The 24,813-nt window shown below is 43.9% G+C and overlaps 1 protein-coding gene across 1 annotated transcript in view; it reads left to right on the top strand.

The window, feature by feature from the left end:
- EFCAB11 (EF-hand calcium binding domain 11) overlaps window positions 1-23,378 on the top strand; it is a 111,427-nt gene extending 88,049 nt beyond the window's left edge. Inside the window, exons 6-7 of the mRNA XM_074998761.1 lie at window positions 19,248-19,380; window positions 23,292-23,378. Of these exons, the coding sequence (XP_074854862.1) occupies window positions 19,248-19,356 (109 nt within the window). The 3' untranslated portion in view covers window positions 19,357-19,380; window positions 23,292-23,378. The remainder of the gene's footprint in view (window positions 1-19,247; window positions 19,381-23,291) is intronic.
- Window positions 23,379-24,813: the final 1,435 nt, after the last annotated feature.

Raw genomic sequence — 24,813 nt, forward strand, 5'->3', positions numbered from 1 at the left:
AAGTGGCTGATCAGTACATAATATTGTTGTTTATAAAAATAAAAGTGAAAATACATTTTCAGTGCATGTATAGCTTTTTAAAGTAAGTGTTCTATTTTAGTGATTAATAAACAGAAAATTTTAAAAGGCAACATATGTTAAACATTACTCTTGTTGATTATTCACTTACATTTCTTATTGAGATTTACAGTTAAAATATTCCTGTTGAGAGAAAAGTACCATTTATCTTATCCAGTGCCTAAAGAAAAAACACTTAGGTGGTTTCAGGAGTCTTCAACTAGCTAATTTAATAGAAGAGTAATTTATATTCCACAGTGAGTAATTTGCAATACTGTTATTACTAAAATTCAAGTAAAAGATAACACAGTCTGCTTTATCTACTCCATAACATGAAATATCTATGTATATTTGATTTAAAAAGTTAAATGAATAGTGACATCTGACATAGGCAGTTATTTTAAATCAATATACTATAACACATTATTTTCTTAATCACAAAGGTGAGTATTTCATTTGTCTCCAGTGGATGAGAATGAAGATTTAGCTCTCTGAGACCATTGTGGATTTCACACTACTTCAGCAGAACTTTCAGAAAATCTCCATTTTGAATTAAGGGTAGTATTTCCTTCTTAAATTTACTTGTTTTAAACAGCCCACAGTTCATTTACCATTCATCAGTCTGCATGTGCTGCTAATCACTGCTTAAAGATTGTTCATATAGTGAACTTTTATCTAAAAGAGCCTTTTATTGGCTAGTGAGATAGTGAGCATATATCACATAGAGCTTTAGGCTCCAATTTTCAAAAATTGCTTCTAAACAGGGGCACAAACGATAGAGGGTAAACATCAAACTACATTCACTGCTCAGGTATTCAGACATTTGGATTGAAGTCCTGGCCCCATTTAAGTTAGTGGCAAACTCCCACTGGTTTACATGAAGGATTTCAACCCTAACTTCTGAAATGTGTGCTGGTCATTTGATTCTTGGAGAAAATTTAGGGGCTTGATTTTGAAGAGTCCTTTATAAACTAAATGGTTTACTTATTGTTTCTCTGGATGTCTTCATTAGCTAATTAATACTGGACTGCAAACTATCAATCATGATCACCACAGAAAATATTGAAAAAAATCTTGTTAGTTCATCTTTTTAAAATAAACTGAAGTCTCTGAAAGGATGTAGCGGTGGACATTTTCCTCATTAGGGAAGTGAGAGGAGACTCACTTAGGCTGTGTCTAGACTGCTGGGAACTGTCAACAAAAGATACGCAAATTGTGCATGTCATATTCTGCGTTGTTTGCTGACAATTCTGTTGGGAGAGGCTTTTCAGACATTTGGTCTATCCACATAGGGCCACATGTTGGAAAACGCCCCTGTGTTGAGACAGCCCTTCTTCCTCATGGAACGCCGTGTGCAGAGATGTCAAAAGAACGCTCCCGACCAGCAGATCTCTTCCGAGAGATCTGCAATCTGGCCATGCTCTGTTGACAAAACTTCTGTCGACAGATGTTTTGTCACCAGAGGCCTGCAGTCTAGACATGGCCTCAGACTGTAAAATCATTCAAGTAAAATACTAGTCACTGTTGTTTCTCTGAAAAGCATTAGGCATATCTATGCTGAATTGTAAATATAAATAATAAAAGGCAAGCACTGCTCAGCAAATATAGTCTTCTGTACCTTGTTTATATGGCTCAGACTTATGGGAAGAATTGGAGGCATTTGTCGTGCCCACTCTCTTTACAGTCCCAAACCCTGGACTCTGTTGTTCATCAGTGAAATTGTTAACAGTCCATCAACCCCATCACTTTGATTTGAACTACAACATATATTATAGCAAGAGATCCAATTTTGATTTCAAAACTTCAATCCACCATGTCCCTAGGTAGAGTATTCAAATTTTAATTACTCTTATTGTTAACAAATTATACCTTATTACTAGTCTATCAGCATTCTCTTCCCCATATAGGTGTTTTTAGACCATGGTCAGGTCAGCTTTTAACCTTCTTACAGTTCTAGATTTTTAAGTCTCTTGCTATATGGCTTTTTTTCCAGATCTCATCCTTCTTGTAGCTGTTTTTCTGAATGTTTTGCAATTTTTCAAAATTCTTTCTGAAGTGTGCACACCAAAATTGGACATGATTTTCTAATGGTGATCTCTTTAGTGACAGATAAGAGTACCTCCATAATTCTCTTTAATACAGGAAGGTCTCATCATTTGCGAATATAACAATTGCAAATTCAGTTATTCATGAGTGGCCGAGGGAGTCACTTTCACTTTCCTGTCCTGGGCTCGGGAGGTTGAGCAAGCTTCTGAACAGCTCTTATCCCAGCCTGCCAGCCACGGTTACTGCTGCAGGGACCCACACAGGGTCACTGATGTGGCGGGCAGTGGGGAGCAGAGCATCTCCCCACCTTGCACACACACACTGGGCCAGGCATCCTGTATTCCCCAGGGCTGTGGGTGGAGCAGAGCAGGGAAGGGGCAAGGCTGTGGCACGGGGCTGCAGAAGCTGTGATGGAAATCGGTCTGGCCCATGTAGAGCGGGGCACCCAGCCCTGCTCCAGCCGGGGGCACAGCCCGGCCACTAACCAGCTCCCCACAGCCCCACTGCTGGGCTCTGCCTCCTCCTGCTGCTGCCCACAGCTGCTTGCGGCTCCGGAGCCCATGAGCCCACCAACTTCCACTCTCCTAGCCACCCACACCTGTGGGGAGAAAGCAATGCTGGCACTGGGAGCAGTTCTGGGAGCCTGCAGCAAGCCCAGGGAGTTTCCTTCTGAGCCCCCAGCAGGAATTCAGTATTCACAAATATTAAGCATTCATGGGGGTTCGCAACACCAAACTCTTGCGAATGTCGAGACCCTACTGTATTCTGTTGTTGAGCTATCCCAAGGGTAACATTCACTCTCTCAGGTACAGCATTACAGTAGTAGCTCATAGACATGACTACAGCACTGCACAGTTCAGATTAAGAAGGTGTGAATAGCAGTGCAGACCAAAGTTAAGCACTGTAACTCACCTGCGTGGATGCTGTGGGCATAAGCTTCAGGGTCCCAAGTTAGCATTAAAAGATGCAGCAGCTCAAACTTAGGAGCTTGAAGTTTGTACCTGCCACACCCGCACAAGTGAGTTATAGCACAGAACTTTGATGAGCACTTCTCTGCAGTCACCTTATTCTGAACTGTGGGGCAGTGCAAACCACCCAGTCATTTGGTTACCTGCCATGACTGTTAAGTCCTTTTCAGCATCACTGCTTCCCAGGGTACAGTCCCCCATTTTATAAATGAGATCTACATTCCTTGTTGCTAGAAGATTAATTTTGCATTTAGCTGTATTGAGGCATTTTAAATGGTCTCAGTTTACCAAATGATCCAGATAGTCTGTGTAACTAATCTGCTCCCATCATTATTTATCATTCTACCAATTTTTGTGTCATCTGCAAGTTTTAGAAGCAGTGATTTTGGATATACTTTCAGACCTTTAATAAAGTAATTGAATACCAATTAATCCATTTAATATAGGCTATATTGATTTGTGTGGTGTTAATTTTTTTAATCAGAGTAATAGAGAACTATGTCAAATGTCTTACATAGGTCTAGGTACATTACATCATCACAGTTACTTTTATTGAACTTGTAATTACAACAAAATATATAAAGTTTGTTTGGCAACATCTAGTTTCCTTAAAGTTATGTTGTTTAATGTCAGTTGTGTTACCACACTTTAATACTTTACTTGTTAAACACTTTAGAATAAATAAGAGCAATTTGCACCCTTCAAAACTGTTGCTTCACACAAAAACAAAAACACTTTGTCTAATTTTACACCTGGAGGGTTTCCCTTATAGCATTAAAGACGTTTTACAAATTGAAGATTAAATAATATAAAAGTCCTGGGGCCACGATATGAATACCATTAGAGTTTATCGACAAATACCAATTCAGCATAGCATAATATTAGCTGAGGCTGTGCCTACGCTAGCCCCTCCTTTTGGAAGAGGTATGGTAATGTGGCACTTTGGAATATGCTACTGAGGTGCTGCCATGAATATGCAGCTCCTCATTACATAATGACAGCCACATGCAATTCGAAAGCACTGCTTTCAAATTGCGCACTGCCGATGTAAACAGGGGCCTTTTGAAAGGACCCCCTGGACTCTGAAAGCTCCTTCTTCCTGAAACCACATAGGAAGAAGGGGCTTTCGAAGTCTGGAGGAGTCCTTCAGAAAGGCCCCTGTCTACACAGGCAGCACATGATTCAAAAATGGCACTTTTGAGTTGCGTGTGGGTGCCATTATGCTAATGAGGCACTGCACATTCATGGAAATGCCTCATTAGCATCTTCCCAACTCGCTCATTACCATGCCTCTTCCAAAAGGGGCTAGTGTAGATGCACCCCTAGTGAGGAATACAGGGGTCGACAGTGTCCCCTGAGTGGTTGATTTCATGCATCCTTACTAGATGCCTGAAAATGAACCCTGGAAGATTGACCCTCAGCAGATCAATCTTCTGGGATAGTGTAGACCTGCCCTGAGCAATGTAGTTATACCAGTCTAAGTGCCAGTGTAGATAGAGCTATGTGATGGGACAGTTTCTCCTGCTGACATAGCTACTGCCTCTCATGGATGTAAGCAACAGAAGGCCTGTCTCCCATCAGCTTAACAGGCTTCACAAAATCTGCATTGGTCGGCTGCACCAATTGTGGCAGGGTGGGGCCAGGGGAGGAAAGGCAGGAGTAAAAACACGGCAGAGATGGAGCTCACAATCAAAGCGGGAGCAGCTGAGGAGTAGTCTGCCCTAAATCAATTAGGGCCAGCCCACTCAGGGCTACCTTTATAAGCTCTTCTCTACGCAGGGCAAGGGGAGGGTGGTTAAGGAGAGTTTGGAAGGTGAGTGAGGAGAGGGAAGGAGACTTGGAGGAACACCAGAGATGACAAAAGAGGAGAGGAGCCTTAGCAACCCAGGGGCTGGACTGCCGCAATCCAGGGGACCTGAAGCTCAGCCAGATACTGTGCAGAACTGGTTAGCCGGAGGAGCCAAACAAAGGAGGGGACTTGCTGCCACAGCTACCACTAGCGGAAGGAGGAACCAGAGGGAATCATCTAGGGAAGTGGCCCAGTGAGAGGAGCTGCAGGGCAAGGGCGAAGGGAGTCAGCCCTTGCTGGTAGCGGCCATCCAGGGTCCTTGGGCCGGAACCTGGAACAAGTGGGTGGGGAACAGGTTCCCCCCAGACCACCTCCTGTCCCAGCATGGGTAACAGGATTTTGTATGGTGGGGCCACTGGACTGAACGGAGGACCTGGGGCCCAGGAATGAGAATGACCCTGCCACACAGTGTAAATTTCTAGTGTGGATCTGCCCTTTCCTTTGAGAAAGGATTTGTTTAACATAATACCTTTGGGGATTTAAAATATCTGTAATTTCTTTTCTTTTATAGGGAAGTCGATCAGGATTCTGATGGTCACGTCAGCTTCAAAGAGTTTGAATCTGCAATGAACTATGGACAAAACGAAGTATAACGACTGCACTTTGCCTAAAATTTATTCTTTGGTATAAAAATAAGATATTTAAAAATCAGTGAAACATCCATTGTTTCAGCTAACACTCTTACAATAAATACAGTGCTGCAGATCTGCCTTTGAAGCTCTACTGTTGTCAACTTAGGTTATTTATTTAGGGTGTGTCTACACGGGCATACATCTTCGAAATGGCCATTTCGAAGATTACTAATGAGGCGCTGAATTGAATATTGAAAGCGTTGCTTTCGAAAGCGTGCAGCTCAGTGTGGCTACATGGGGGTCCTTTTCGAAAGGACCCCACACCTTTCGAAATCCCCTTATCCTGATCAGTGAGCGGGATAAGGGGATTTTGAAAGGTGCGGGGTCCTTTCGAGAAGGACCCCAAGTAGCCACGCTGAGCTGTGCACTTTCGAAGCACCGCGGCCAGAAGCATCCTAATGCTAATGAGGCGCTGAATATTCAGTTCAGCGCCTCATTAGTAATCTTCGAGATAGCCATTAGCATGGCTGTTTCGAAGATTTGTGCCCATGTAGACACACCCTTAGTGTGTATTTTTGTAATATTGAAGATATTTGAAATCTAATTTTATCCACCCCTTACCATTTGGAAACTTCAATTATATACTTTTTCTCTTTGGTTGAACACATGAAAGGAGAGGGACTGGTTTCGAGGTACTTAGTATTATATTTGTTAACTTTAACATTAAGATTTTACTAATGAGCCAAAATGTATCATACCATTACAGAGAGGCTACCTGGGAACAGGTTAAACTTTTTTATGGATGATAAAACATATCCCTTTTTAAACAGTTACTATATAAACACCTTGTCCTTTACATGTATGATGTTTTGTTTCAATTGCAAGATCATTTATTGGTTAGACAACTCTGTGATTTAAATCCAAAACATTGTACTGTTAAAAAAAAAAACCGTGAGCATTGGATAATATTACATAAATGATGATGATGATTATAAAAAAATGAAATCAACTTTCTCACTTTTAAGGCTTTTCTCTGTTAAATTAACTCCTTTAGAGATAGACTAAAAAACTGTCATAAATAAAGAGAAATCTCTGAAGTTTAGGTCATATATCTGTACTTGGCCTGTCAAAAAGATATGTACCCAAATCTTGAATGGAGGCTAGAAAACCTTGGCCCTTTGCCCCAACAGGCTGCAGGACTCCTAGCTGCAAGCTCCCAAGTCCCAACCCCTGGCTGCGGGTTGCAGAGTGTCTCTGCTGGGCTGGTGGTACGCCCCACTGAACAGTGCCAGGGCAGGAGGTGCCCTAGGTGGTCAGAGGATGAGTTGGGTCAGCAGCCCTTAGCTGCATTGGGAAGGCGAAGACAAGGGAGGAGCCAGCCCCACTGCAGCCGTAATTGCTGCAACTTTGTATTGAGGTGAGTTAATGGTGAGGGAAGAGCCAGATTGGGAATGGACCAGGGATAGCCAAGTTGGGAGGAGAAGGAGGGAACCGAACTCTAGGTGTAGAGCCAGGCGTGGGACTGCAGGGTGTGAGGGCTGAGGGTGTGGAGGAACCAGGATTGGCTGGGGGTGGTAAAGGGGTGAAGGCAGAGATAGGCCTGCTGGCAGAAATGAGCTGAGCTGGTGGCAGGGAGAGCACAGGGCCACTGGGGGCAGACAGAGGTGGGCTGGCGGGGGCAGAGGAGAAGGAGCTGAGATGGACTCAGGACTGGGGGGGCAGAACTTGGCAGGAAGTAGCTGGGGGAAAGGAAGGTGGTTGAGGGTCTTCTGGTTGAGGGGTGGTGCTTGCAGTTTCTCCGGTTCAGGGGCAAGCTGGCTGATGGCTCCATTTGAGGGAGGAGGAGAGAAGGCCATTGACTTAGCTGTCCCAAGGCCCAGAATTCCTGTCAGCAGGCCTGACCACCACTCAGGGAGGTGGAATGCTTACAGCAGCAAAATACTGCCTTTTATCGCTATAGATGGAATCTATGCTACGGTGACATAGCTACAACACCATAAGTGTGCCACAGTAACACCTGTAGCATAGTGGTCTCTGGGTCAATGGCCTACTGTTGTCTTCCTTCCTTCAATCTATGTCTACTTGTCTGTCTTTGGAAAAGAGATTGCTCTTACTGGCTACGTCTACACGTGAAGCCAACATCGAAATAGCTTATTTCGATGTAGCAACATCGAAATAGGCTATTTCGATGAATAACGTCTACACGTCCTCCAGGGCTGGCAACGTCGATGTTCAACTTCGACGTTGCGCGGCACCACATCGAAATAGGCACTGCGAGGGAACGTCTACACGCCAAAGTAGCACACATTGAAATAAGGGTGCCAGGCACAGCTGCAGACAGGGTCACAGGGCGGACTCAACAGCAAGCCGCTCCCTTAAAGGGCCCCTCCCAGACACAGTTGCACTAAACAACACAAGATACACAGAGCCGACAACTGGTTGCAGACCCTGTGCCTGCAGCATGGATCCCCAGCTGCCGCAGCAGCAGCCAAAAGCCCTGGGCTAAGGGCTGCTGCCCACGGTGACCATAGAGCCCCGCAGGGGCTGGAGAGAGAGCATCTCTCAACCCCCCAGCTGATGGCCGCCATGGAGGACCCGGCAATTTCAACGTTGCGGGACGCGGATCATCTACACAGTCCCTACTTCGACGTTCGTCGAAGTAGGGCGCTATTCCGATCCCCTCATGAGGTTAGCGACTTCGACGTCTTGCCGCCTAACGTCGAAGTTAACTTCGAAATAGCGCCCGACACGTGTAGCCGCGACGGGCGCTATTTCGAAGTTAGTGCCGCTACTTCGAAGTAGCGTGCACATGTAGACACAGCTACTGAGTGTTTGGGAGGTGACTATCATTTATGCCACAAATAAGCAATAATTTTTGATGCGGGGGCATGCCAAGATTTAGGTAAATAGTTAAGGGCCGCACTTTTCGAAATGGAAGGAGTTCAGAGTCTGAGACAGAGGTTGGGTTAAGAAGGGAGCTCAGGGTATGGTACTGGGATGCAGGAGAAGGTGTGGATCCTGAGAGGTCCCTTCCAGTCCTATGATTGTTCTACAGGTGACAGTCCCTTGGATAGTCTCATAGGTGGATGGGAAGGAAGTTAGGCAGACTACTTTTAAGTTGCTGGAAGAGCATTTACAGGAATCCTTGTCACACACTGGGTGCAATTTACTTTTTATTTGTATGTCTATTCTGTTGCTGTTATGCTGGTTGTCCTTGTGATTGACATGCCTGGGACTGAACCAGGGATCTCCTGAGCTGAAGGTATGAGCAGCTACAGCTTGAGCAAAATAATGAATTCCATGGGCTTGGGGCTATAGCAACTCATATCGTCTATGAATTTGTGCATGTACGGGAGGGGCAGAGGGGCTGGGACACATGCTCATGAGTGTTTTACACTGTTTTTTACCAAGTTTGAGTGTGGGTTGTTTTTTTTGTTGTTGTTGTTAAATTGTTCTTTGTTGTATAACATCTTGGAGGACTTGGGAGTGGGGAAGTTCTGTCTGTTACGGGTACCCAGGGAAGAGGGTGTTTAGTTTTCCTGGATTTCTCAGTGGGGGCTTGAGCTGTTTTACTTATTTGTCAAAAGGACCCTAGAGATACTGAATCCAGCTTTATTGCTGTTGTTAACCACCTAGTGGAAGAATTTTATGTGTATGATTAATCTTTTACTCTCCTGGGACTTTTGTAAGTTGCTGTAACTTACAGTCTAGTACAGTGTAATTCACTTTTTAAAGGATCTATGTATTTTCTTGGTTGGAATATTAGAGCTGCTTAAATTACAGTCTGTGGGCAGTCCAGGATCTGTGAAGCCTTCCCTGCTGCTCTGCAAAATGAAATATTTTGAGAATCAAGCTGAGGTTAATGGGACTTCTACAAATAAGAGTCTGCACGATCAACCCCAACATAATATTGTCCTTGTTTATATTTATTGCTTCTTCCCTTACATCACATGGTCATTACTTCATATATATATAGTCATTTTTAATTGCAAATGCATTTACATGGACATTCAAAGTCAAGGATATTAGTTTAAATCAGTGATAGACTGGGGCTTGGGGATGGCAAGTTGTTCTCTATTGTCTTATGCAGCTCTTTGCAACACATATTAAAACTTTTATTTAACTATTAAACAATCTACATTAACAAATCAGGTAGTTTTACTATGTTATTAACAAACTGTAAAATACTTGGCATATTGATGTGAGAATATATGTATAAAAGTAATAAATGAATGAATCACTATTGTGGCCCTTCTGGGTAATGATTTTTAATTTGGCTCCTGAACCACAGAGGTCTGAGTATCACTGGTTTAATCATTCAGTATCTGAAGGAAGGGCATTGCAGGAACTCCAGACAAGTCAATTCACCTGTCTGTACCACTGTTTCTCCTCCTTTCCTTTTTCTTTCTCACTCCACCCCTCCCTATCCTTGAACTACTTACAGTTACCATCTTACCTCCAGGCATAGTCAAACAGCCATTGAGATTTTGAACCTTTTACATAACCCTTCAATATCAATTTCTGGTTCAATCGGCAGCAAGAATAACCATTCATCCTCTGTTATGCCTTTGGCATCTCTGAGGCTTCAAGCCTTGAGGTTTCAAGCATGAGCATGTAAAATATTGCAGCTATATTGCAGAACCACTTTTGGATCCTCTCACCCTCTAGACCAGTATTTCCCAAACTTAAAACACTCATTTACCCCTTTTGGGACTTTGGTCTTATCAGTGTACCCCTCTCCCAGTGCCGTCCCAGTCCTTATTTCCTGATTGTTAGTAATTTATGTTGCATACCCCTTGAAATTCTTTCATATACCACCAGTGGTACATGTACCACACTTAGGGAAACACTGATCTAGACTATATAAAATATGCACATAATTGCCCAGCTGCAGATTAGATGTACTATGAGCTGTCTTGCTTATTAATCATTAAAGATACTATCTGGCCTTGTGTAAACACAATCTTGTTTCATATTTGTAGGGGCCTGATATAAAAATAATGTCTTGTCAAACCCTTTATAATGTGGGCTTAATAATAAATTCAATTTCCATGCCAAACTGAATGGGAACCCTGACTGCATTTCCAGGAAGCTCTCCTGTTACTTTGAACTTAAACATTTTTACAAACAACAGTTGCAATAGGGACACGTCAACCAGCTGTAGCACAATGGAGAGAATATACAGACGGGTGATGTTAGGAAAGGGTGGGATTCAAAGACAGAAGGGATAAACATTGGACCTGGTCCAACTTCTGCAGAAGTAAATGGCAGAACTCTCATTGATGTAAATGAGTGTAGGATCTGTCTCATCCTTCCAAGAATATAAGTAAGACCTTATCAAATTCATGGCCCATTTTGGTCACTGTCAGAGTCATAGGCTTCAAAAAATCATAAATTTCATTATTTCAGTTATTTTAATATGAAATTTCATGGTGTTATAATTGTAGAGGTCCTGACTCATAAAGGAGTTTTAGGGAGTTCACACGGTGTGAGGGTGGGAATTGGTACTGCTATTCTTAATTCTGCCCTGCTGCTGCTGCTGCTGCTGCTGCTGCTGTTGCTGCTGGCAGTCGTGCTACCTTCAGAGCTAGGCCACTAGAGAGCAATGGCTGCCGGCTGAGAGCCCAGCTCTGAAGGCAGAAACATCACCAGCAGCATGCAGAACTAAGAATGGCATTGTGTGTATTTCCCCCTTACTTCTGTGCTTCTGCCTTCATAGTTGGTGGGCTGCACTACTCTTCCACCAGCCTTTCTGCCCTATTCCTGCCTACACAGCTAATCCTGAGCTCAGTTCCCCCTTCATGGACCTGTCACCCCACCAAGGGGGCAGGGATTATAGGCATGCATGCGCTCAGGCTGCATAGGCCACCAGAATCCGTACGGACAACCATGAGCAAGTGGCTGTTGATTTGGTCTCCCTGCTGCACTGTGCAAATCACAGTGGAGGGAGACTTTCCTGTCAGAAGAAAGAAGATCTTTTTGTATGACTTCTCATGCTCCATGTCTACACAAAGATCTGAATAATTTGGGCATAGAAAGTAAATAACTGAAACTTGTGCAACTAAAATATTCTCATCTCTGGTATCCTTATGATTGTGCCAAAATGCTAGGCATACGTTATGGCCGGGTTGATCTCTGATCTGCGTTTGATCTAAGAAAACAGGTGTTTTATTTAAGTATATAAATTATATTTAGCTTTATAAAATCTGTCTTTTAAAACTTTATCTACCTGACAGTGTCCTTTTAAAGCAGTGATTGCTGTCATTTCAAATGTGTGCAAAAGAATAAGGGAGGTGACTAGAAGCTCATTATTAATTTGCTGCTTTTATTGCTTGGAAATTAACATGCTGGCAACAGTTTAATTGGGCTTTTTATAAATTCTCATGATGAGGCCTTGTTTTTGTGTTTTGAGACTGCAGATAGAAACCAGCATCTGGTGTTTGAGGATGGTTGGGATTTACACCAGAGTTATGTGTAATAGTTCTACTGTAAATAAACAAAATGAATAATTAAGTGAATAACGAGGTGTTCTGAATGAAGACTTTTCTGACAATATCTGTAGAAAATCTAAAGCATGTTTTGCACTCCTGCAGTGTGTTCTCTGTTGGGCACCTTGAGTGTGGCATTGCTTGCATGGAAATTAGTAAGAAAATTTTCCAGGCAGAAGCTGGAAATACCATGAATCAAGGTCATCAAATATAAATGAGGAACTTTCCATTCCATGGTACAGTATCTGCTCACAGTAAAAAGTGTAAAACATCAGAATATTTGAGTTTATTTGAGAACATTTTTTTTATTTTAAAGCAGATTTAAAAGAAAGTGACATTAAAAGTGTGATATGTTGTATCCTGGTATGAGAGAGAATGCAGTAAATGTCACACATATATCCCCGTATAGATTCCTGGAATGTTTCAGTTTTCTTGTAAGTACAGTCCAAAGGCTTAGTTTTCTTTACTAGCTAGAGAGCTAGTATATATTATCTGCCGATATATGAGGGGTGTTTGTTGGTAATAATATTTCATATTATATATTATAATTATATTTCTGAAAAGAAAAATACTGAGTTTTCATTTTTAAAGTTTTCTGAGCATCAGGGATGAAACATCCACTCTATCATCAGCCCTTCCCAGAATACCCAGACCAAGGAGCATGTCTAGAAGCATGTTTTACTATGAAATGGCAAAGAATTTAATAAAGGCAATTACAGTTAAACCTAGGAGTATGTCTACACAGCAGTCTTATTTCAAAATAAGCTACTCCGGAAGATCAAATCTGGAATAGTTTATTTCAAAATAACACTGCTGTACACAAAATAGCTCTTAGCAATTTCAAAATACAGTGTCTACACACATAGGCCATGTCTATACTTGCCCCCTTCTTTCGAAAGGGGTATGTTAATGAGGCAGTTCAGAAGATGCTAATGAGTTGCGGACATGAATATACACCCCCTCATTAACATAATGGTGGCCGCATGTGATTCGAAAGTGCCACTTTTGGAAAGCATGGCGCCCGTGTAGACAGGGGCCTTTTGAAAGGACTCCTTGACTTTGAAAGCCCCTTCTTCCAAGTGTAGACACAGCCATAGAGCCTACACACATAAAGCACTGCTTCCAGGAGTGCTAATCTGAAATACTATGTCTACAAAGGGGCTTATTGGAAAATAGGCCCTCTTTCCTGTCTATGCAGCCCCTATTCCAAAATATCTATTTCAGAATAGGCTCTATTCCTCATGGAATGAAGTTTACCACATTTGCAATAAGCTGTCCACTCTTGCAAAATAGCAGTTGTGTTGTGTAGACTCTTGCAAAGTTATTTCGGAATAGTGGCCATTATTGCAAAATAACTTTGCTGTGCAGACACACCCCTAGGCTACATCTACACTACAGTGCAATTTCAAAAGGCTCCCTTGCGAAATCCACTTTTCAAGAGAACACCTTTTGAAATTGCGCGTCCACATACAAAACATGGATTGAGGTCACAAATCTGCTTTTTTGAAAGATCGGCCCAGCATTTTGAAAGGGAGCATCTACACAGCCATGCTACCCTGTGCCAACAGGCACAAAGGGATGGGGTATGGCTCAGAGAGGCCCTGCCTGAGGTCTTCACCTGGGACCCACAGTGACCCTCCCCTGGCCACCCCACCACGACAAACCCCTTCCTGCACCCCCTCCCCTCCCCGGTTTCCCACCACAAACCCCCTCCAACACCCCCACCCCTTACGGCTCCCCCACCATAAAAGAGGAACAGGGGAGTAGGGGTGAAATTTAAACTATTTACTAAGAAGTAATAAACTTAACCTACAAAGTTATAAACAAGAGCTTTACACTGTTTACATGGGGGAATGGAGGGAACTACATACAACAGGGGTCCTGGGTGGCATTGGGAGAGGAACAGAAGCTGGGGGAGGGTGCTGGAGTGGGGGTTCAAACTTGGGGGAGGGTGCTGAGGTGTGGGGCCCACTCATCCACTGAAGTGGGGGCCAGGAGCCATGGTGGCCACAGGAGCCTCTACTGGGTCCAGGGTCCCTATCGGGGCTGAGAGCCAGGACAACAGGGAGGTAGGGGACTGAGAGAAGTATGGTGAGCTCAGGGTTGATGGGGAGCACAGGGGATGAGGGGAGGCTGGTGGGAAGGGAGGGTCCCCTCTGGCCACCAACCACTGCCCCAGTGCCATCTGGGTGGCAGAAGGGAGGGTGGGCAGGAGCAAGGCCCCAAGGTCGGGGCCTGCAGGGGAGCTGCGGGATTGAGGGAGGCTGGCAGGGGATGGGGAGGCTGGGTGAGGTGAATGGTCACAGGCTGGGTGAGAGAGTTCAGGCTGTCAGTTACCCACACCCAAATCTCCTGCTCTGTCGCCAGCCAGTCCTGGAGCACAGGTGTCCTGTCCCGCAAGGTTGCCGTGTTGGCGGCTGCCTCCTCCTCCCCCCATCAGCAACAGTGGCTAGCTCGGTATTAGTTCTGCATAGGCACGGAATGGGGTGAGTTGCAGCCTTCCATCCCTCAGCTGCGGGGTACTGGCCTTGGGCAGGGCTCAGAGGGCCCCCAGACGGTGGACCTGGGGAGACAGAAGGAAACAGGGGGATGGCCCAGGAGTCCTGGATCCTGATCCAGCGGACCAGAGCCCCCACTCCCGTGGCCCCCCCACGTCACCCCGTCTGATGATATTTGCCCATGGAATACTATTTGCGAAGGGGTCCCTGCCTGGTGGGGCTCTCCCTGGGGTCGGTCTCTCCCCCCACCACAGGTATGCAGGATGTGGGGCTGTGCAGGGGTGCAGGTGTTCAGTGCCATATGTGTGTATTGCCCCTACCAGCTGTGACGGGGGGGTCCCCTTTCCCAGGCCCTGGGGCATCCCAAAGGCCTGCTACCTACCTGCTGGTCCCTCCATGAATTCGGTCAAAGCCCAACTGGAGGGGTCCCAGATGGATGACCTGGAGGGGGTGGTGATGACAAGGTCCCATCATTGGAACCCTCATCATTGGTGCTGGCCGCAGTCTCCCATTCCCTTGGGTGGGGGATGGTGTCTCCCAATGGTCCCTGTTCCTCCTTTGAAGCCTCGGCCTCCAGCTTAGGTTCTGGTCATGGGTTTGCCATGTCTATCAGGTGCTCCAGAGGTGCCATCTGCTTCGTCCCAGTCAAGTTCTTCGTAGTGGGGACACAGCATGGCTGGTGCCTCCTCAAGTGTGGCAGTATGTCTGCTGCAGTTCTTCAACCTTTGATTGCACTTGGTCAGATGTGTGGCTGGGAAGCCCCTGGGTGAGGCCCTCGACAGGCGGATGAAGGCAGCTGCATTCTAGTTCCGGACCCTGGTTTGCAGCAGGACCTCTTCTCCCCCACAAAAGGCCAAGCAGGTCCTTGAGCTTGGCCTTGGTCCAGGATGGGCCCCTTTTTTGTGGGGGCTGGCTCAGTTTCTGGGACCCCTAGCTAGACTCACCAGAGGACCCTGGGGAGCACAGGGCCCTTGGCTGCTTGCCATTGCCACCTAGTGGTGGCTTTCGTGGCTCTGTCATCCAAAGGCAGACATGCTGCAGGGAGCTTGTGCTCCCTCTGCAGCTAGCACGCTCTCAGCTTCCTGCCACAGGTTGCTGGATGGCTACGCCTTTAAACATGGCCAGCAGTAACCATACAGTCCCATCTGGGCCAGCCGCAGCATCTCTGCACTCCTGCAGGCCAGTGCCATGGCAGACCTGCTCTTTCAACAGAGCAGACTGCAGAGTTTCTACACACGTCCTATTTCGAAATTATACTTTGAAATAGGGCGCTCTTCCTCAAACGGGACTGGAAGAATAACTTCAAAATGCGGACCCCGTTGCCTCGATTGCAATTTTGAAATAGGGCAAAACGTGTGTAGATGCTCTGCAGTGTTTTTCGAAAGGGGGCTTTATTTATCCACCATTGAGATATGTGCGGTCAAAACACAAGATTATTAATATTTGTTTGTCCTTGGAGAATCTGAGTTTTCTGACAGCACCCATCTCCCAAGGTTGGGTCTTCTCCCATGCCATTTCTTTAACTTACGAGTTAGACAACAGAAGTTTGTTTACTTTAATACCATTGCCAAAGATTAATAAACACCCAAAGTTGTTACAAATATTCTGGCTTCTGGGACTACAAAGCTGCTGCGAATCACATTCCCAATAGCAACAGCATGTAAAGCAAGTTAAAAAGCATTATTTCTAAAACAGCAACACAGTAAGACTAGATGGCCATCTTTTAATAAAGTAGGACTTAAGTCTTTGCCTCCTAAATATCAATGCATACTCTTGAATCGATCATAAAGTCCACAGCTATTATTATAACTACACAATGAGTAGTTTGTCCAATAATTACACTAACAGCAAGGACAAACTATTTTTAGAGCTGTCATATATATAATTGCACCTAAGCCTTATTTATCTTCTGATTAAAAAAGGTTTTACTTCAGATGAGTTAACTTGAATGTTATGCTCATTTACTAAGTTACATGTTTCAGTTCAATTTATTTTAGTAGATTCTTAGGGGGAAGCCCATAAAGCTAATTTGAACTGAGGCTGGACTTAAATGAAGGGCCATAAAATTGGCAAAGTGAAAAAAAATTAATTTTACAGTTGTTTTACTTGATGGACATTGACAACTTTCTTTTTCCTGCTGCTGAGGGGTTTTATATACTGTATTTCAAAGAATGTAAAATCTCCTAAGAATTAACTGCCACTGAAGTTTTGGTTAATAAGAATCCTGCAGAGATTTTCTCTTGAAAAAAATTACTCAGAAATAAAAGTTATGACTGAAGGAATCATTGTGGGATTAATACTCCACTCACACCAGTGTAACTGCAGTTGTCACTTGTCTTACTCTTGATACTTGTAAGAGAATCAAACCCAATATCTGGAATATCAATCAGGTAGTAATTTGTCACATAATACTCTTTTAGCCTGATTAATGAATGCAGGATCATCACTTTCACTGTATCTACAGCTCATTTCATTTCCAACTCATGAACCAAAATCTTTGAAAAAGAAATTAGCCATTTTGGATGTCTCCATATTTGGTTACACCTTAAAGAGGTCTGATTTTCAGAGGGTAAATTCTTGGTGTTTTCTGAAATCAAGCTTCCTTTAAGGTGTTTCAGTATGAGCAACCAAAACATGAGGTGTGGCTACCCAGGGCTTCTTTTCGAAAGGACCCTCACATTTCGAAATTCCCTTATTCCTCTCAGCTGAATTTCCAAGCACCCTGTCCAGAAGTGTGCTAATGCTAATAAGGGGCTGAATATTCAATTCAGCACTTCATTAGTATTCTTCCATTTGTCCATTAGCACGGCCATTTCAAAATTTTGGCCAAGTGTGGCCACCGCCATAATGTACAGTAAAGTCTCAGACTATGCAAATTCAGAGTACATGACCCCCCCGTTATGCGGTTGTCCCTAGTTCCTATAGTAAACCCTGTACCGTGATTTCCAGTTGCTCTTAACTCACTCCCCCCACTCTGGCTCAACCCCCCTCAGCTCTGCATGGCCCCAACTCAGCCCCTCTGCTATGCTCACCACCCGTGCATAGCTCCTGCTCACCCCCGACCCCCACCTCTGGCTCTAGCTCACCACCCCTCAAGCATGGCTCTGGCTCAACCTCCCCAGCCCCGGTTCAAACCCCCTTCCAGCTCACCACCCGCACGCAGATCCAGCTCACCCCACACGCCCACACCTGGCTCTGGCTTATCCCACCCCTCACGCATGGCTCCAGCTCACCCCCTGCCCCGGTTTAAACCACCTGTGTGCAGCTCTGGTTCAAGCCGCCCACCCCATGTGGCTCCAGTTCAACACCCCATCCCTGGTTCAACCCCCCTGCCATCTCACCACCCCTGCCTGACTCTGGTTCTGGCTCAACCTTCCCACTGCCCCCATGTCCTGGCTCATCACCTGAGCAGGGCTCCAGCTCAGCTCTGTCTCAACTCCACCCCTCACCCTCCTGCAGCCCTCACCCACCCCAGGCTTAGCTCCCCCTGCCTGCCTCCCATGGCCTTAACTACCCCCACACCCCAGGATTTACCTTTCTGCTGCTACCCCAGCTGCAGAACATGCGTTCCGCCAGGGAAAAAGCCGCACCTCCTCTTATGCAAAATCTGGGTTTACGTGAGGGCATGTGGAACAAAACCCTCGCGTTCTCTGAGACCTGACTGTATTTGGAACTTCATGTCAAACAAGTCACAGCTCTATTTTGGAGGCCTTTGTATGCCCTTCTTAATTCTGAAATCTTTGTATAACGTTTGTGGGTATATTCAGTTTAGTGAGACCTAATGTTTTACAGAATTTATGTTCTTTCTTTTAATATTTGATGTATTTACAGTTTGAGAAATTCACAGAAATAATGGCAGGGGAACCCACTAGTTCAATTTCCTGTCGCATAAATTACTGGGGAAATGTTCATTATTCCATGAGTTCAATGTACCCCAAACCTAATCAGAAACAGAAGTTAATATATAAAGGAACACTCCATTTTACTCCATTATTTCTTTTACACTTGGTCATATATTAGAAAATAATGCTACCTTTTACAAGTAAATACTCATCCATCTAGAAAGAAAGAAAGACATTGGTTTGTTCTAGTTTTCCTTTATGTATTTTAAAAACATCCCTGAGTCACAGAATTATTTTGTGACATGACAAATTTTCCAGTAATTATGAAACAGGAGTGGACACTCTTATTTGCTTAAACCATTTTAAAACATGGGTGCATGAAGTTAGAAATGAAAGCAAGATAAATGTAAGTTTAAATACCCACATACAATACCTTGTTTTTTCAACAATGAGAAAAGTGCACAGCCCTCATCAGGCTCATTGGGCGATGTGGTTGCTCACCTCTTCTGAATATCAGTTTAGGAGTAGGGTGACCATACGTCCTGTATTGGGAAGGAGGGTCCTCTGTTTGGGACTCCAAAAAGGCGTCCTGACTCTTTTTTCAAAAGGCACTCATTGCCCCATATTTGACCCACCACCCCCCAGCCTCAGGGAGGCAAGGGGAGTGTGGGCAGCTGCTGCTTCCTCAGACTCCCAGGGAGGCTGGCAGCTGTGGCTTCCCTGGGGCTCCCAGGGAGCACCAGCAGCTGCCGCTTCCTTCCCAGCTCTCCAGGGCTTGGAAGCTGCCCCTCCCCTCCTAATATGGGGCAGGGAGATATGGTCGCCCTATTTAGGAACCTGTCTTTAGGCACCAACATTTAATAATGTTACACCTAATGTGATCTGGACAAAGCAAGTGGAAACTCTGTACTGTTATTGTTTACATAGGTGTAAATCCAGAATAACTGACATCAGAGAAGCTGCTGTGCAAATAGCAAAATTTGGCAACTGGTCTTTCGTCATTTCCAATACATATTGGAAAGTTACCTGTTGTTAAGCTCTTGGAACGTGAAAGTACCAAGTAAGTGCTAATGGTTTGATTATAGGGGTTAGACTGGAGCTAGCTGGTACAAATGCTGACTCATTTACTGTATTACACAAAGGGCAATGTTCAGTGCAGTAAGGAGATAACAGCAGCAGCCCTACTCTGAGTACCTGTAATTACTCTGTATTTCGCAATGGAAGGGTTTCATGTAACTGAATGAACAGAAGGAGAAAATGTAAAGGACCAACCAGAATGTTACAAGAGATCACATCTGAAAGGAAATAACTGTGGGTTTTAGTGCCCAGCCGGTTCTTCCACTCTTCACAGTGTAGCACCTCTTCTCTCATGTACCAAACAGACCAGCAGCAAAGGAATAGAGTTCATTTAACTCCCATGCCATCATGTGTGTCATCTAAGAATGGATTGTGACAAGACAGTAACCTCCCATGGTAAATGTCACAACCAGTTTGCATTACTAAGTCTTGAAACATTTTAGCCCCTTCACAACTTTGGCTGGGAAATAGGTGTACTCTGAAAGTCAACAAGAAAGTTTCTGCAAAATCTGAATTTAAGATAATTACCAAAAATTACCCTGACCTACAAGTTTAGCTGTTGAAAGATTTTTTTGGGTCTCCTTTTAGTGCCATAGCAGATTGCCTTTTAAATAACCATCCTTTCAAATTGCCCATAAAAGGGTTAATCTACTGTCTAAATCTGAAGAAAAAACAATGTTATTAATTATTTTTGCTATGGAAAGTCGATAATAATGGGAGTTATGAGTCCAATATTAATTCAGTGAATGGTTTCTGTTAATTTTTACTCTCCGTTTCAGGGGATCAGGATAAATTGTTATTGCTGTATATAAACATGTTCTGCTATATTGGCTGATTGGAGCTTCAAAAAAGGTCTGTAAGGCTATGTCCACACGACAGCAATTCTAAATGAGCTGTTTTGGTATTTGGCACTGTTTGAACAGCGCCAAATGTCAAAATGAAGCGCTATTTTGAAGTATCCCTTATTCCTCCTGCAATGGGGACTACAGGGATGCTGAAATAACGTGCCTGTTAGTTCAGAACAGTATTTCAAAATAATGGGCACATGTCAAAGACACGGAGTAGCTATATTGGGATACCAAGGTATCCCGAAATAGCTCTGTCATGTAAACATAGCTTAAGAATCCAGTAAACAGTCATCCATTAGCTCTGGTGGTTGAATCCTATTTCCGCTGAAGGTGCAGGAGCAGAGTTCTATTCCTGCTTCTGAGGGGACTGGTTCGTCATGGAGAAGTGGAACCTGGTTTTGCTCTCCTGTATAACTTCAAGATGGGAAAAAAAAATCATGTGCGTTTTTAGAGCTAAACCTCATTAGCTATTTGAATGTGTTGCAAAACTTAAATAAATCAAATTGTTTTGAGATTTAAGGGCTTTAAATGGCTTCTTTTTGTAATTTTGGGGAAATGCCAAGTGTCGTGGCAGGAGCATCATTTGGGCGGGAAAAGGGGGACAGCAACCCCCACCCCAAAGAACCCCACCACTGCCAGACATTGGCTCCAGCCTCCCCTCTACCCAGTAGTGTGAGGAATGTAGGACACTTGATTTATGCATCTCTGGCTCTGAGGCTCATCAGTGAATGTCATGGGGGTGATGTTTATATGCTCAAATCCTTAGAGAAACACTAGAATTGGAACCTCCTCCCTATCCTTTGTATTTATTCATAACCAGGGTGAAAGTAACAAACTTTTAACAGGTTGTGTACTGTCACAACCTTTCCCCACCCTCCCCTGCTCCAGGGGATCCACTGTGACAGAACAGTGCTTGTAAAATTTTCAGTATTGAGTGGAATGTGGGGGTTCAGGGCAGAGGGGTGGTATGGAGTCAGGGAGCACGAGGTTGGGGTGTGAGGCACTGCTGCCTGTAAGAATTTTCATCCATGAGTGGAGTGAGTTTTATCTTGGGCACGAATACGGGAGTCAGGTGTGCTTGTTCAGATGCGTGCCACCACGGCACCGCACACATCAGTTACTAAAGGAGGCATTTTTAAAGCAGGTGTGCACGTATACAAACCCGGAGGGAAGCGGGGGAGCCTAGTTACACCTACACACACACAGACCCAGAAGGAAGGAGGATTCCCAGGCACACACACACCCCAGAGGGAAGTGGGAAGCTCAGCCACACTCACACACTAGAGAAGGGGAGAGCCTAGCCAATCACACACATGCTAGAGGGTAGGTAGGAGCCCCATCCCAGCCACATACACATACATGCCCCAGAGGGAAGGGGGGAGCCCCTACCCCCCCACACACACAAGACAGCAGAGGATTAAGGGGAAATTGCCATTGGGCCAGCCCTTCAAGGGCAGCTGGGATCTCCTGGCCCCTTTGGACTGCCATGGAGAGCACTTCACATGGGCTGAAGTAGTATTATGCTTCACACATCTGTGGCCACCAAGTGATTTGTCTATGGGTCAGTGGCCCCCAAACTGAAAAAGATTCCCCACACCTGCCTTACAAAGACATTGGTGGTTGCATTCCATGCAGACAGTGCACTTTTGTTGACAGATTCTTTCTAGAGTAATTTTGAATTTACTTTGCGTATGTATATTGGGCTTCAGCCATTATTAACTTGACCAGATGTATTCATTTATTTACTTGACCTGTTTCTTTATTCGCCTATTTAAAAAATCAAATTATTGAAAAACTGGGAAATTTCAAAAATAATAATCTTCGTGGCCAAACCATTTAAAACTAAGTGGCAACATAATAATTAGCTAGCAGAACATGTTCAGAAATTAAAAGCAATTAAAACCTAGGAAGTTAATACTAAAGCACCCCATAAATCTTCCAATGCCCGAATAATAGAAATAAAAATATTATTTAAAGAAAGGTCTGTTTAATCGTGATGCACCTTAACTCTGACCCAGGAATATTTGTGTTGTCTTTTCAATTTAAACATATAAACATCATTATAATACTGCCAAGTATGAAATATAATCAACTGATTTCAAATTAACTGATAATATTTTCCACTTCATAGTAACTTAACATATGTACATATAAAAAAATTTAAATACGTATTTTAAAAAATTCAGTTGATCCAGATGCAGAGGTTTATTTAGTTCAGGAAGAATATGTGCTATACATTTTTAGGTCAGTACAATAAAAAGCTGGCTAGTGTCATCTCTGAAAATAATTAATCTCTGGAATAATACCACTTACATTCAGTAAATTTGCACCAATATTAATTTTGGCCTAATTCCTTCTAATTCTGAATTTAAAAAAATGATGTAATCTGGGGAATGATGAAGGGATAAAACACACAATTGGATGCATTACAGTGTAAATGGCTACAGAAACTCTGAATGCACAACTAAATGATGCAAAAAGCAGCATGCCCTGTTGAACTAATTCTAGAAAGCACCATATATGTATCTGATTAGTAAGCAAAATTGTTGGACGAGAAATAGAGATAACAGATAGTATTATGAAGAAAGCAAGGTGTTTAATATGCTCAGTGTACAGAAGTAGGAGAAAGCAACTCATAGGCATGTTTGAAAACTTCAGCTGGGTTCTTGCAATTTTGCATAAAGGGTCCAACCTGCCCTCACTAATGTAAGTGCACTTTAAAATGTCTGGGTACTGCACCGTATAATTGAGGGCACAAATTAGCCAAGATCTCTGTCTAGTTATAAATTTCAGTGACAATTACCTGTAATGATTCCTTGGCCATTTATCATTCATTAGGAGATTTTTACATTACTTTCAGCAACTTTAATGTGAGCCGGCTCCTCGACTGAGTTCATGCAGTGCTTATTGGCACATGTTGAAAACAGTCATTAACACACATTGAAGAGTATCAGATCGGCTGTATGCAGCTGCCACTTAGCTGGCTTGTCTTTTGTTGCTTCACTCCCTTTTTGTGTTTATTATTTCTCTTGCTGGCCCGCTGAAGGAGCTCATAAAAGGGGCTGACTGAAAGGATCCTTCTAACAAGAGAGAAGACATGCAAAGAGCATCCCACAGCAGACTGAGATGGCAGAGCATTCTTCATGCTCTGATGCAGTGCTTCAAAAGGTGAGAAAGATTGAGACTGAGGCTACGTCTACACTATGAAATAAAGTTGAATTTATTAAAATTGACTTTGTAACACTAGATTTTATAAAGTCGAAGTTGTGTCTGCACCTGCGTCCCCGTTGAATCGCCGAAGTTTGACTGTTGCAGCAATGCATTGTTGGCACTTATTCCACAGTTCCTTCAGCCCTATTGCATTCTGGGTTTTTGCTCCTGCATTATGGGAAAAAATGCCCCGCAAGTGGTTGTGGGTGTGTGAAGTCATCTTCCCAGACTGCATTGCCCTCATTCCCCCCTGCTGTTGAAAAGAAACAGCCATTTTTCAGAAGTCTCTTACCTCCAATAACAGAAATTGTTTGAGTCACCTGCATTACTGAAAGAGGCAGCTTGTTTTTATGGAAAATCATCTTTATGAAATGAAGCAGCTTTTACAAAAGAGTTTTTTACTAGAGACTTCAAATTGACATTAAGTACAAATGAAGAGACAGAGAGGCTGAAGAAGACATGTTTGAACTAGAGAAAGAGAGAAAAAGCTTTGTGAGCCATCACCACACAGAAGTGAAGAATGGCCATTGTTCAGAAGTCTGTTCCACTGGTGAAAATACATCAAACAGGTGGGCTTCAAAAGCTGAAGCCCACGATACCTAAATGGAACAGAATGGGTCTACACAACCAGTGAAAACCTTCATATTATTCTCAAGGAAAGAAGGAAAAACATGGAATCCCAGAGGTCATTGGTGTCTAGTGGTTAGCATTATTCAAGAGAAGAAGAGAAGGAAAGACGAAGGCACTGGTTTCTAGTGGTTAGTGACTTTTTCCCTGGTAAAAATACACCAAACAGGATCCATGTGACTAGAGAAAGACCTCATATTATTTACAAAGAAAGAAGATATAATGAAAAAATGGTGTTGTAGAGGTAGTGTGTCTGGCTGAAGGAGCCAGGTTTGAAGTACAGAGAGAGAAATCTATGAGTCATAATCTCATAGAAGTGAAGAACGCTCCAGGGAGGCCATTGCACTGATGTCTCCAACATGAGGCGAGGAGACCATTTGAAGTATTAGTTCCAGGATCATTATGAATCCTGAAGACTAAACAGGTGAGGAAGAAAGAATCCCAGAGGTCCTTCCCCAAGCCACACGATTTGGGAAGGGAGAGTACTCCGTATGTCCCCCAGTCACATTCATCCCAATGAGAATAAGCCCTCTCAAGCAGTGAGGCCCTGTGCAGGACAGAACATTGCACTGTCTGCAGGCATGGTCCAATCCTCCCAGCCACCACGTAGTGTGGTGATGTGGAGGTTAGCCTAGTGGGGGGTGGGGCTAGCCTGCCAGGTGCATGGCACCTGGGGGAGGGGGAAGCCCCTGTAAAATGTGCTAGCCTCATGGTTGGTGGGGGTTGCCCAC

The sequence above is a fragment of the Carettochelys insculpta genome, chromosome 6 (genome assembly GCF_033958435.1).
Source record: "Carettochelys insculpta isolate YL-2023 chromosome 6, ASM3395843v1, whole genome shotgun sequence".
Lineage (NCBI taxonomy): Eukaryota > Metazoa > Chordata > Testudines > Carettochelyidae > Carettochelys > Carettochelys insculpta.